At 34.3% G+C, this 14,572-nt stretch overlaps 1 protein-coding gene across 1 annotated transcript; it reads left to right on the top strand.

Moving 5' to 3' along the window:
* Window positions 1-586: 586 nt before the first annotated feature.
* Window positions 587-1,725, top strand: LOC107636711 (3'-5' exonuclease). Its single transcript, XM_016340204.3, has one exon. The coding sequence runs from the start codon at window positions 749-751 to the stop codon at window positions 1,457-1,459; it is 711 nt and encodes a 236-aa protein (XP_016195690.2). The 5' UTR covers window positions 587-748; the 3' UTR covers window positions 1,460-1,725.
* The last annotated feature ends 12,847 nt before the right edge of the window (window positions 1,726-14,572 follow it).

Raw genomic sequence — 14,572 nt, 5'->3', positions numbered from 1 at the left:
AAATTGAGAATTGATCATTCTAATGATTTCTAATATGAAAATTTTAAATTGACTATGAAATACCAAAAATTAAATAAAAAATTATTGTTGGGTCAAATTCAATAATTTAGTGGGACAAATAAATTTTATTATTATATACTATTAAAAAAATGTTCAAATTGTAGTGGGGGCGGTTGCCCCCACAATTATATATAGACATCCGTCCTTGCAGTGATGGTGAAATGTTAGAAAAGGTAATTTAAAAATTCTGAATAGATTTTAGAGTATGGGTAATTTTGTCAACCTAAATCTATTTTTAGTGGGTATATCGTTAATTTTGTTTTTTTATGAATGAATTTATCAATACTTGAATCTTTCATAGTTAAAAATAGTTATTTACTCTAAAAATAATAATAAAAAATAATAAATTCTGATTTCATTTGAATATTTTTTAATTATTTTTTCATATATATATTTTTAGAATTATTTACATTTTATATTTTAATAATTTTAAAAATACATATATTAGTTAATCATAAATTTAATTAATTTATTTATTTTAAAATCCAACTATAAACCTTTATTTGAAAAATCAAAAGTAGCGCCCCAAAGGCTCAACCACACCAATCACCATTTCACTCCAGAGGACACTTGTTCTAAATCTCCCAAATCTGATTTGAATTCAAAACGATATCCTCAATACAAAATCGATAATTTCATTGGAGTATCCTTCATAGGCCACAGCTGACAGCTCCAACAACTCTTCTCAATGGGAGACCCCAACCACCACGAGAACCACGACGCACCCACTCAAGGGAGTGGGACAACACTCGCCATCATCAGCGTCGTTGACCACAACCTTCCTTACGATGACTACAACCTCTACGACGTCGTCTTCCACACCCACACCATCCACACTCTCCTCACCACCTCTCCCTCCCACGTCGACACCTGGCTCTCCGACACTCTCAACCACCACTCCACCACCACCACCACCACTGTCCTCGTCGGCCTCGACATCGAGTGGCGTCCCAACACCCACCGCAACTCCGACAACCCAGTCGCCACTCTCCAGCTCTGCGTCGGCAACCGCTGCCTCGTCTTCCAGATCCTCCACTCTCCCTCGGTTCCGCAGTCTCTCGTTGACTTTCTCGTCAACGAGGGACACACGTTCCTCGGCGTGGGAATCGAGGAGGACGTGGAGAAGCTTCTGGAAGACTACAACCTCAACGTGAAGAATTTCGTTGACCTGAGAGGTCTGGCGGAGAGCGTGCTGGGTGAGAGTGAGATGAAAAGAGCGGGCCTGAAGAGGCTCGCGGAGAGAGTGCTCGGATTGGAGATCGAGAAGCCTAAGAGGATCAGTCGGAGCCGCTGGGATAACGCGTGGCTCACGGCGGAGCAGGTTCAATACGCTTGCGTTGATGCTTTCGTGTCGTTCGAAGTTGGGAGAATGCTGTATGGTTCTGGAAATGGAAACTAAACGGCTTTTGATTTTTGGAATCTGTTTCTTCTTGGTATTAATTGGTTGTACAGGTAATGGTTGTGGCCAGCGCCCAGCTGGTTAATTTCTCTTGCAATTTCGGGATCTATCTATTGTGGTTTGTTCTTTTCTTTTTCAATCAAGAATTTATGGCTATGATAGCTTTCTAGTTGTTGTTTACTTGTTTAAGGTTTTAGTATGTGTGATGTTTGAGGACCAAGAAGGTAAGGCGGATTATGCATAATAGAAAGTGATTACGTTATTCACCACAATGTGCATTTGGTACTCCGCCTCCTTATACCCATTACCCTGGCTTCAATTTTGAATTTTTGATGAACTGCGATTGTAATTGGATCTGGGGAAGGTGCTCAAGAGGGGAATTTTTTACTAAGTAAATTAAAAAAAAAAAATTTTTAATGATAAATTAAAATAATATTAAATACTAATTTTTCTTTTGGAAATGGAAAAGATTTAGATGCATTCACCTTAATTATGTTTTTTTTTTAACACATGTGATGTATTTATGATGATTTTTGTGGTAAAAAGTTTTATGGTTAACAAATTATATTTAACCAAATTAGTTTAATTTAATTTTTTAATTGATTAATATTTCAAATCTGTTTCTAAAAAATTTTAATCGGATAATTTAATTCACAACAAATTGTAATAACTAAATCAATTCTTAATTTTTATTTTATTAAACATTAAAACATATTAATTTTTATGTTAAATTTGGTAAAGAATTAGACAAATTAATGTTTATTGTTATTTAATAAAAGATACAACAGTTCTTAATAATTTATAAAACTTTTATGTAAGTCTCTTTATATAAATGAACAATACGATGCGAGGATTGATTTGTCCAATGCTATAAAAGTTTAAGAACTTATTTAGTGATTAAAATTTGTTAAAGTTTAAAGTATCTGGCAAAAAATTTTAGAGACTAATTTATGTTATTTCTCTTTTTAATTTTGATGTTGATAACTTTTATTAATAATTAATTATTTAATATTATTTTAAATTTATAATTTTTAATAAAAAACCATTTAATTCAAATTCAATATAAATATTAGAACTAAATATGAGATGAAAATATCAACCAAAATTTAAAATGTTATAATTTGAACTTGTCAATTTATTTTTTTTTGGAAAAAAATAATTGAGTGTCAAATATAAAATTAATTAAACTTAAAAAAAATACATAACTAAAATAAAATATTATTTTATATTAGAAGCTATCTTTAAATTAAATACAATTTTAATAGGCTGATTTTTTTTATATGCAAAGAAATGTGGTATTTGATGTTGAAATGAATGTGTGTAAAGTAATTACATTGATATAATATCAATTTTTTTTATTCAAAAGCTACAAAATGCAGTTTGTGTTTTGTATAGGAAAAAATATTTTAAATGAGGATTTTGCCTATAAATATCATTGCCAATTCATTTGTATTCCTCCCTCTCTTTCCTCTTTCTTTTATACTTGTGAGTTTTTTGACAATTTGTAGTGTCAAAAAAAACTGGATTAGGTGAAATGGAAGTTGAAATTATGAAAGGTATTATAAATTTGCGAGTTATTATAAGGGTGGGATTATATCAAACAAATACGAAGGAGTGATTTTTGTTTGTGAATGTCTGTTTTTATTTTTTATTTTTTTTTGCCATTTCATGCACCATAAATTTTGTAAAGTTACAAAATAGTCTTTGTAAAAATATACTGTAACATTCCGGATTTTTAAAAATTAAATAATTAGTTATTTATGAGTTATTTATATTATATTGATATTTTGTTTAAAAAAATTTATTTTTAACAAAAATAATTAAATAAAATTTTATAATTATTAAAGTTTAATTTAATTATGATTTATTTTATTAATTTAAATTATTTATCAAAAATTATTTTGATAGACAAAAATTATTTTGATAGACAAAAATTAAATTTATTATTATTATGATGATGATGATAATGATGGAAGGGATCTAATGTAGCCTTCAAAGGAATAAAAAAAAAAGGAAATGAAACTTGACTTACTATGTATATCTATATATATAATCACGACATATGTTTCATTTCTTTATTAAAACATGACATCTAATATTCTTCAAGCTGAAACACTTCCCTAATCACATATAATCATCATCAAAATTCATTGGCTTCTTTTCCTTTCATACGGAGAGAGAGAAACCGAATGCTTGCATGAAAAAACCGTGACCTACATAAAAAAATTTGGCTTCTATTTCTTATGATTCGTAATTCTAATAAAAAAATTTATACTGATAAAAATATTCATATTCTCTTTTTTTATAAGTTGGCATTATTTTTGATTGATAGAAGTTGACAATGACGTAGCTCCTTTTCTTCTTAAGTCCGATCAATTGAAATTCTAGGAAGCACAGACAATTCTTGACATTTTCTTCTTCAACAACTCGGTCAAAAATTTTTTTCAGAGGTCCCGTTGGTTTAATTTCGTACGAAGGTAGGGTTTGGTAACTTTATAATAATTAAATGTAAATTTAATAAGTGAATGTTAGTTTGATTGATTGCTGATTGAATTTGATTAAGTTTACGTTGAAATTTTGTGAAATTATTGTTGTTGTTTGTGAATTGCGGTACGGTTGTATAGAATAGCCCAGCTGAGGTTATTTTGATGATTTTGGGGCTGTTGTGAATGAGAATTATTGATTAAAATTGATAAGTTTTGATGACCGAGAGATTAAACTAAAAGCTGTGTAAAATCGGTAACCGAAAAACTCGAAAACGGATTAAAATACAAGTAATATTTTGAAAGAAAAGGATTAAGGGTTTCGGTTTTGGTATAAAAGAAAGATTAGTAATTTTTATTTTTGAAGGGTAATATTGTATTTGTATATAAAAATCGAGGTACAATTTGCAATTGTATAAGTTTTTGGGTATTTTGGGTAATAAGTAAAGTTCAGGAGTAAAATAGATATTTTATAAAAGTTCAGATTATTTTTATAAATATGAAAATAAGTGAGGGTTCAAATATAATTTATAAAATATTGATGTTGAAAATAGAATATTAAAAAGTTTGTGATTTAGAAAGTAATTAATAAAAGTTTAAAAATAAGGTTTTATAACTAAGTTTTGAAAGAAGATTATAAATATTATTTTAAATACTTCTTTAAAATTACTCATTTATATTAAAATAAATCATTATTATAATTAGTATTTATCAAAGATATTATTTTGTAAGAATATTATAATATGTAATATTAATGAGAAAGCAAGTAAGCAGAGTAATCTTTAAAATTTTAGAGAATGCAGACTTAATTAAAGAACTTTATAATTCCTTTCCATAACACAGTTAGGGAGAGGTGAGTGAATAATGCGAAAATAATTTATATTATGGAATAATAAGAAAGAAAAGAAGAAGAAAAAAAAAGAAAAAGGAAAGAAAAATATTAAGAAAACTTCTGCCACAGGAGAGCAAAGAGCAAATATTAAAAGAATCTAAAGGAATCACTTCCACAGGAGGGCAGAACACAGAAAAGAAAAAAAAAGGAAAGAATAAAAAGAAAAGGAGATAAGTAGAGATATTGTTTGGTATTGAAACGAGTTGAGATGATTGTGTACCTCCTAAAAATGAGCAGAGATATGGTGGTGAGTTCACTGAGATTTGCTTCCAGAGATACATCGACCAATCCAAGAGATGGTTGCACCTGTAAAATAGAGGTTGCTTACAGAGATTATCGATACATACATTGGCTAGAGAGAGCCTCATCTGTAAGACCGAGGTTGCTTACAGGGGTTATGACACTGAAAACCAAACTCATACAAAGGTTGCTGAGTTACGTCGGGAGCCGGTCGAAACCGACAGATGAGCTCATTACCTACGATAAGAATAGACATGCATCATGCCTATTTGCGCATATTTGTTTGTGAGTGTGTTTCCTGTGATTGTAGGTGTGCTAAATGAATGTTCGAATTCTATGTTCTATAATTGTTGAATTGGATTGTCACTTGTTGACTGTTATTGCTGACCAAATATATATAAAATGAACTAAACTTCTAATGTCGATCCTACTAAAAACTCCCCTACCCCTTATTTCCACCTCTTTCAGCTACATGTGCGAAAGTTTAGTGCGGAGCTACAGGAGCATAGAAGATTATATTCACGAGTTGAGTTGTTAGAATTTATTTTCTCCTTATCGTTTGTTGTTTTTAGTTTTTTAGAGGGGTAGGATTTATTTTTGAGAATCTTGAAATAAGTCTATGTATATAAAGCTACATGAATATATACTTTTGTGGTTAAGTGATTTAAAATGAAGACTCCTTTCAATTTCTTAATTAAAGTATCGGTCGTATTCATGAATGCTCAATATTAAATAAAGATAGTATAGAATAAAAAGGTTTAGAGGTACGTGACGCCTAAGCTTTTAGTACGATCATGAGGTGCTAAAAGTTAGGGTGTTATATTATGGTATTAGAGCAGTTCGTTCCTATTAGAGCTTCGGGAATGGACTGACTATGCTTCACTGCATACTCTAAGTGTCTATCATGCGGTAAGACTTGTCTTAATGACAAGAGTTTGAGTTTCAGATGTATGACTGTTTATTGATTAATGCTGTTAGTCAACCGTTACATTCCTCATGGTATTAGGTCTGGTCAACTTAATACTAATGATTTATGTATATGGGAACACTAATGGGTTGTCATGGACGAAATAGAAATAATAGAAATCGTGGGTTTTGGAAGCATTAGAAGTTGCGTCTCGAGGTTGCTCGGTTAAGTATCATCTTTCTCCATGATTTGTCATAAAGTTTTATTTGAGGTTTCTTTCTTAAAAAAGTGAACTAATTATTCTTCAATCCTGTTCCTTGTTTGTATCACCCTACCACACTGAGCTTTACGCTTAAGTCATAAAACAAAGGTGGTGTGGTATTACGACCTCTGAAATATAACATATACGTATAATAGCAGAAAGATTGTAATATACTAGGAGCCTTAAAGAATAGGTGAAATAAAATTCGCGAAGTAAAAGCACAATGTTCAGGAAACGAGTTAACTTGCATGCTAAGAAAACTATAACTATCAAGCACAAGATAATAAAAGTAGGAATAAAGTGGCAAAGATACAAAATAACAAGCTCCTAACTCAGCCCGCGAAGCCAAGGCTGGCCGGAGAATATATATATATATATAATATCCATATCCAAAACCCAAATGTATATAAACAAAATTCTGCCTCTCCATAAACCTCTAAGCGGATCAAAAGAACAAGTTATGCAGAGAGAAAGCTAAATACTCATATATACATCACTGTACAACAAAATAACCCAGTAACCACTTCGCTTCAGGAGTCCAGACGCCCAACGAGATGCCTCTTGACCTGCATCTGAAAAACAACATAGTATGGGGTGAGAACCAGAGGTTCTCAGTATGGTAAAGGTGCCACATGTAACACCCTAACTACCAAAGCTCACACTTCCGGCTGCGCGACTCTGATAGTTCGGACATTACGACGTGATTTATATTATTTAATACTAAAATATGAGCCTGTTTAAAACTTTAAATCGCAATACCGATCCAAAAATACTTTCATCCGATATAATACATCCATAAATACCATACAACTCACAAAACTCATAAAGAGTACATCCATATATATACGTACATATATATAAGTAATATTACAAACATAATCCAATACAATCCCTATCCCTCTTACAGATTATATCAAGATAAAGGCGAGGGTACAAGAATAATAATCTAAAGCAATACAGAGCATCTCAACAACAACTAGATAAACTCTTCGTAACTTCTGCGCCCATATCCTGAAAGGGGAAAAATGTAGGGGGGGGGGGGGTGAGAACATCATCCTCGAAAGGGTTCTCAGTAGAGGGTTTTTGGGAATTACTGTAATAGGATACGTGAAGATAATCGCACCAGTGATTAATAACCATCTTATGCCTCTTTTCAAAAACAACGATTTACAGTAAAAGTAAGGTCATCTTTTCTGAAAGAGGAACCATTCAATGCTCAAAAACTCAAAAGCCTTTCAAAACGGTTTATCTATGCATAACCAAAATAGCCTTTCATAATTTTATTCCAAACCAGAAACACAAAACCGAAATCAACCGTCAATTCATCTCTTTCCAACCACGGCCCTAGGCCCAAACAGTCCAACCACGGCCCTAGGCCCAAACAATCCAACCCTCAACCAAATCACCACAATCCAACAGAGTTCCAATTGCAAACACAGATAGGAGGATGCAAGCACAAACAAACAGTTATTGCAAGTAGAACAATTAGCAATTAATCACATAGGCAAACCAAGTACAATATGCACACCCAAACAATGTCACATAGATGCATATGATGCATGCCTGTCCCTAGTGGCTGATGATATCATCTGTCGGTTATAGAGGCAACCCGACAAGTCCTGGTAGCTAACCATTGGACTGTCCCTCTGTCGTGCATCCCCAACTCGAGTTATACTCATCATAAACTTGATCATAATCATGATCCATATCCATCACCCTCACTGGTGAATATTTATCCATCACCATCACTGGTGAATATTTATGGGGGCGAGCTCATCCGGGCCTTTCACAGTGCCCGGCCACACTTACGACATTGGGTTAACAGAGCTTCGAGTCTCAACCTGGAGCACATGGTGGCTAGCCATTGCTACTACCCAGGGAAACCCTCATCTCCAATAGTGGAAGTGCAAAAATCACAATTATCAATAATTTAGCATATACATGCATTCATTCTCATCCATGGATCAACATCCATCTCAGCCATCCAGCTTACGGTTCAGTCCAGAACCAGCCAATATTGATAATCACACACAGCCATTCCGGCTCACGGTTCAATCCAGAACCAGTCAATATTCATAATCATACATAGCCATTCCGGCTCATAATAAAACAGCACTTCCACCATTCAAAATCATCAGATTTATGAAATCGGCATTTAAGCCATAAATCATTTTCTCAATTCATTTCACTTTGAAATCAAGTTTCAACTCTTTTCAGCCTTGGCTTTAAAGATCTCATTTCTCAAATCATCTCAAGCTCATAAGCCACTTTTACTCAAGGTAAATTCCCCTTTTAAAACAATGCCACTCTCGGCATCCTCTTTCCAAAACTTTCATAATCATGGCAAGTTAAAAGCCTCTTTGAGATATTCAAAATCACCCATCCAACAATGGAATTTTATAACAAAAGTTTCTCGGCAGAGTCCCAAGTCTTTAGGGGAGAATAACATAACTCATTTCGCCAAATTCATTTAAAATCATTAAAACATTGGCTTTCCAATTTGAGTAATAAAATAGGATCTAAGCCAAACCGAGTCACGTAATCATTTACTTCTTTCAAAGCCGTTTCCTTTACTTAGGCAAAACCAGCTTCAACCCCCATGATAAATTCTAAAGCATTTCAACTGTTCAAAATTGTTTTAGTCTTACAAAAGTTCAGAGTTCAAAGAGTAATTAAAACCTTTCTCAAAACATTTCAAAATAAAACTTGTCAATAGACATTCAGGTTCTTTCAAAGTCATTGAAACTCCTTTAATTGAAACCCCCAAGTCAAATCCAAAGGCATAAACCCTTTTCGCATTCAAACAGCTTTAAAACACAAGTTTCATCTAAATAACGTTCTCTTGAAAGAGATACAATGCCTTTCTTAAGAAGCAAGACTAAATCACAATTCCCTCTTTACTAACTCATTTCGAAAGCATGAATCATCCTTTTCTTGATAATTCAAATAAAATAGCAGAAGTCTTTAACTCATCATTTTTCCAAACAACCTTTCAATAAAGACTCGGATTTTATAGAAATTCCGGCAGCATCTCCCCTAAAACTTGGACTTTGCCACCCGGTTCGGGTCCCAACAAAACCATTCCACAATCCTTTTCCAACCGCCCAAAATCCAAAATCAATTCAAAATTAAACTAAATCCAACAGTCGCCTCATTGGCATATCTCAAAGAAACCGTTTCAAAATCACACCAATATCAACCGAATTAACTCATTTCCAAAGCTTTAAAGAATCAGTTCAGCGATAAGTCATTTATCAAAACCAAATCAATTAAAGCAACCCAGGCTGAATTTCAAGAGTATTCTATCTTTCACATCATCAAAATAATTGACTCAATTCAAACCAATCCTTAACGGATTAAACTTATTTCAAATCTTTAAAGAATCAACTTCAAACATTACATTTCACAAGCCGCACAATAATTCAGCCAAACCAACATCCATAGTCATTCGAGTCAATTAAATAATACATAAGGCAGATACAATTACCAAATACACAATATCTCACATCAGTACCCATATGTAATAATTCCAATAATAAACTATAGTTTTTGGAAAGCGCCCCTACCTCAAAACGCAATTCCATAACCCAAACATCTCACAGAGTCCTTTCCGCCTCAGTCCGAAATCAACAACCAAAACCTCAGCTCCCAGCCACTTTCGCAATAACCATAGCAACACTATTCGCAATATATAATAATTAGGACTCGATCCCACGTTACCAAAACTCATTCATTAATCAAACACATACGAATACTAACGCGGGACTTTTTGAAACATAAACACTCACTGAATTAACAAAACGAAGCAGTCGCAGTTCCATATCAACCCAGCAGCGGCTCCATCAGTAACCCCAAGTGACAATCGCGAGCAAAAGTCCCGGTGACGGCAACTGTTACAATCACATGGCATTAATAACCTTTCCGGAATTCCGAAAGAGCAGAAACCGAACTCAAAACTCTTACCGGCGGTGGAACACAGAGGCAGCAGGGTCTCAAGTGGCAGAAGCTCAGCCCGGAGCTCCGGCGGTGATCCCGGAAGCCACATAACCACTCCCGGTGGCCCAAAGCACGGTGACTCAGCCTGTTCCTCTTCCTGTAGCAATTTCCGCAACAACATCACAAGCCCAAAGAGCAGGGAGTGACAGAGCTCAGTCACGGTGAAGCAGGGCGGTACAACGGCGGCCACGCACAGCCCCTCAAACGGCAGTGACGCGGACACAGCTCCTCTTCTCCGTGTTCGTCGGCGACGCGTGAAGTACAAAGGCAGCATCTTTCCTTTCTCAGCGGACCAGAACAACAGAAACAGAAGGGTTCATCTTGCTCCTCTCTCGCTGTTGGCAAGGATGATGACTACACGGGCTTCAGTGGTGGTTCCCGGCGACCTATCATCTGCGGCGGCGCTGGGCAGAGATGGCAACGATGCGAGTGGCGGTGACGGGCTTGGACGACGATGGTGACTTCGCAGAAGAGACTAGGCGCGGCAGATCCAGGCCATCACCTCTCTCTCACTCGCGAACCCTCTCTCCCCGTGCTTCAACTTCGACGGCGGCGCCAGGTGAACCAGCGGCGGCGGCGATAGCACAGATGGCCGAGGTAGCGCGACGAAGCTGGCTCCATGGTGCTGCAGCTCAGGGACGGTAACTCGCAATGAGGACAGGCGACAGCCTTCCCAGTGCCACTGACGCAGATTCCTTTCTCTTCCTCTCTTTCTGCTCCTGTGTCTTTTTTTCATGGAAGGGAAAGGGGGAACCGTGTATGTTTGGCTGCTGGGACAAGGAGGGAGCAACAGGTAACCGGGTAGGGTTTTAGGGTTAGGGTTTTTGAGTAAAATTAGGATTAGGGGTAATTTAGCAATTTCACATAAAATTGGGAATAATATAGTACTTGAAATCCAATTTTAAATCCAACACTAATTGCATATAGAAAATACTATTTGCTCACCAATTTTGCAAATTATTTTTAATAAAATATCCAAATCAAATAATTAGGAGTAATATAATTAAATCCTTTATTTCCTCAAAACAGTAGTATTAATATTTAAAATATTACTTATCTAATCCAAATCATGTAAAACCCCTCTTATTTCATAACTGCCAAATTTATAATATGAATATAGAAAATAACCCAATAATTATAAAATTGGATAATAATCATAACTCGTCTCAAATCCAATAAATCAAAACTTGCCTTAATTATCTTTAATAAAATGATTTCCGAAATTAAGGCTACAGAAACACTGAATTTGAAATTAGCTAATGATAGCCCTTTTTCAAAGGTCTTGGGTCTTACACCACACACATAATATTTAAGGTCCTGAGAATGCCAGAGGCAATCCTAGAACGCCGACACTCAGATTACAGAGCTTAAAGTATTAAACAGAAGTCATAAAAGGTGGTTTTCTAAGAGTACCCAATGCCTAACTTAACTTAATCTTAAATATAAGTCCCATACTGCCATTCCTCCATACCCCCATCTCCGTCAGCATTTCACAGACAAATAAACAGATAAAGACAAGCACAAGGAGGTTACAAATACTGCAGGTAACAAATATATATTTAGCATTGCAAGTACACTTAGGCACACCCAGTTAAAGCACAAACAAGTAGTTCATGTAGTATGCATATGATGCATGCCTCTCATATGGCTGATGAGGCTCATCTGTCGGTTATCCAGCCAACCCGACAAGTCCAAAAACCTTAGACTGTCCCTCGACGTGCATCCCCAAGAGTCTATGCATAGCTTTTTCTCAAATAATCAATATTGCTCAATGGGGGTTAACATTCCCGGGAATTTATAAGTGTCCGGTCACCCTTACATCGTAGGGTCAACAGAGTATCGAGTTTTTAATCTGGTACACGTGGTGGCAAGCTACAGTACTTTATCCAGGGAATCTCATATCCCAGATCATTTAATCATTGAAGCCAAGTATCATACATGATCATCCGTAACATTTCATAGTCAATTCTTCACTTTTCAACTTTACTTCATCTCCAAGTTAACCCTATTTCCTAACTTCATATGATTATCAAGTTTAATACTATTATTAATGACTAAAGGAATAAAAATAGAGGTTTAGAGGTTTGAAATAAAGTTTAAAACTCAAAAAATCATGTTTGCTGAAACAAGGGCCACGCGTACGCGTGACGTACGTTTCTTCAAAAAATATTGGCAGATCAACCAGAAAGCTGCAAATCCATGGTAAATTAGCAGCAAAATTACATATTTCACATCCAAACTTCCGACGGGCATAACTCAATCGTTTTAAATCGTTTTTCTTGCATTCTTCGAACGGTATAAACTTCATGAATCCAATTTTCATTTAAAACAAGTTGAAATCAATTTGAGGTTCCGAAAGTCAAGTTATAGCCCGCCGAAGTTTAGTTTAAAACCAAAGTGCAACAAACCTCTTAAACCTCATTTCATTCAAAATTTCAATTCCCATTCTTTATCATACCTAAAATTCTCAACTCAACAAATTCTTCTTTATCATCAAACAATCACCACAACAATTTATTACTTGAATCAACAACAATACATACTCATTTTCAAACCATAATAATTCATCAAATCTTCAATTATCCAACAAGCTAAATCAACCATGTCCATTGTCAAAATACTAAACATTAAATATATACCTACATTCCAACTTATCCTATGGTTATCTAACCTAAGTTTTCACAGAACATTATATATTAAATGCAAGAAACCTAAACCATACCTTGGCCGATTCCCACGTAACGGTCAAGGCAATTCAATTAAAACCAATCACAGCCCCAAAACCTCAACTACACAGCTTCCTCCAAGTTTCGGTATTCACAATTTCAAGCTCCAATTATTTATTCACAACCTAATACACATTCATACACATATATACCCAATTTAATTTCCAAAACAAAAATTCAGAATATTTAGATAGAATTATTATATCTTTACCTTACCCAAGCTTCACATAAGCAAGAGTGAACGTTTTTCTCAAGCTAATTGGATCCTAAAACATAAAAAATCAAAGAAATTCAACATCTCTTTCAATTTTTCAAAAAATTGGGGGAAAAGAGTGGATGAGTGTAATTAATGGCTTACCTATGAAATTTTTCCGGTAGAAACATAAAGCTCGACGCGCTGGACGCGTGGCCACAAACGGTGCGGCGATCAGAGCTCGGACGGAGGAGTTACGGCAAATTGAATTTACCGTAAGGGTTCGGGTTTCTCTTCTTTCCTTCCCTGGAAGTCTTTCATCTTTGTTTATGCTGAATGAGAGAAAAGAGAAGGCTTCGGTCTTCTTAAGTGCTGGGCCGGTTGGGCCCACGGGCTCGGTTTGATCCCGATTCAACCGGTTTGGTCCGTTCGGTCCAATCTTAGACCGTTTTTTTCGAAATTAGTGTCAAAATTCTCATTTCGATGAGCTCTATCCTAATTTAATATTATATTCGTATTTCTAATTTTCTTTATTAAAAACTAATTTATTGACTAATTATCTACTAATTTAACGGGGTTTACATTGTTCATATGTGTTTTTCATTCGATCTTAACTGCATATGTTTGCTTGAATTCCTTGAGATATCCGCTTTTCTTGAGATATCAAGTCTACCTTTTAATTTTTACTTTGCAACCACACTTCAACTTTATCATCTTTATGTCATATGAAAACCCAAGTATTTGAAATTATATATTTATCAATATGAGTTGAAACTTTTTGCTTTTTTCATAAAGTATTTCAAAAAAATACAGTGTTGAAATTATGTAATGTTTTGTGTAATTTGCTAATTTTCGAGGACGAAAATTTTTATAAGTGGAATAGGATGTAACACTTCGAATTTTTGAAAATTAAATCATTAGTTATTTATGAGTTATTATATTATATTGAGATTTTGTTTTTTTTAAAAAAAATATTTTTAACAAAAATAATTAAATAGAATTTTATAATTATTAAAATTTAATTTAATTATGACTTATTCTATTAATTTGAATTATTTATAAAAAATTATTTTGATAGACAAAATTAAACTTTTATTATTATTCAGAAAGATATCTAATGTAGCCTTCAAAAGAATCAAAGAAAAGGAAATGGAGCTTGACTCTCTCTCTCTCTATATATATATATGACATATATTTTATTTCTTTATTAAACTATGACACCTAATATTTCTCAAGCTGAAACACTTTTCTAATCACATATAATCATCATCAAAATTCATTGACTTCTTTTCCTTTCATATGGAAAGAGAGACCGAATGCTTGCATGAGAAAATCGTGACCTACACAAAAAATTCCAGCTTTGATTTCTTGTGATCTGTAATTCCAATAAAAAATATAATCCGGTAAAAGTGTT

This window comes from Arachis ipaensis, chromosome B4 (assembly GCF_059453495.1).
Source record: "Arachis ipaensis isolate K30076 ecotype BB chromosome B4, ASM5945349v1, whole genome shotgun sequence".
Taxonomy (NCBI): domain Eukaryota; kingdom Viridiplantae; phylum Streptophyta; class Magnoliopsida; order Fabales; family Fabaceae; genus Arachis; species Arachis ipaensis.
The sequence above is the reverse complement of the archived record's forward strand: the minus strand, read 5'-3'. Positions and strand labels throughout refer to the sequence as shown.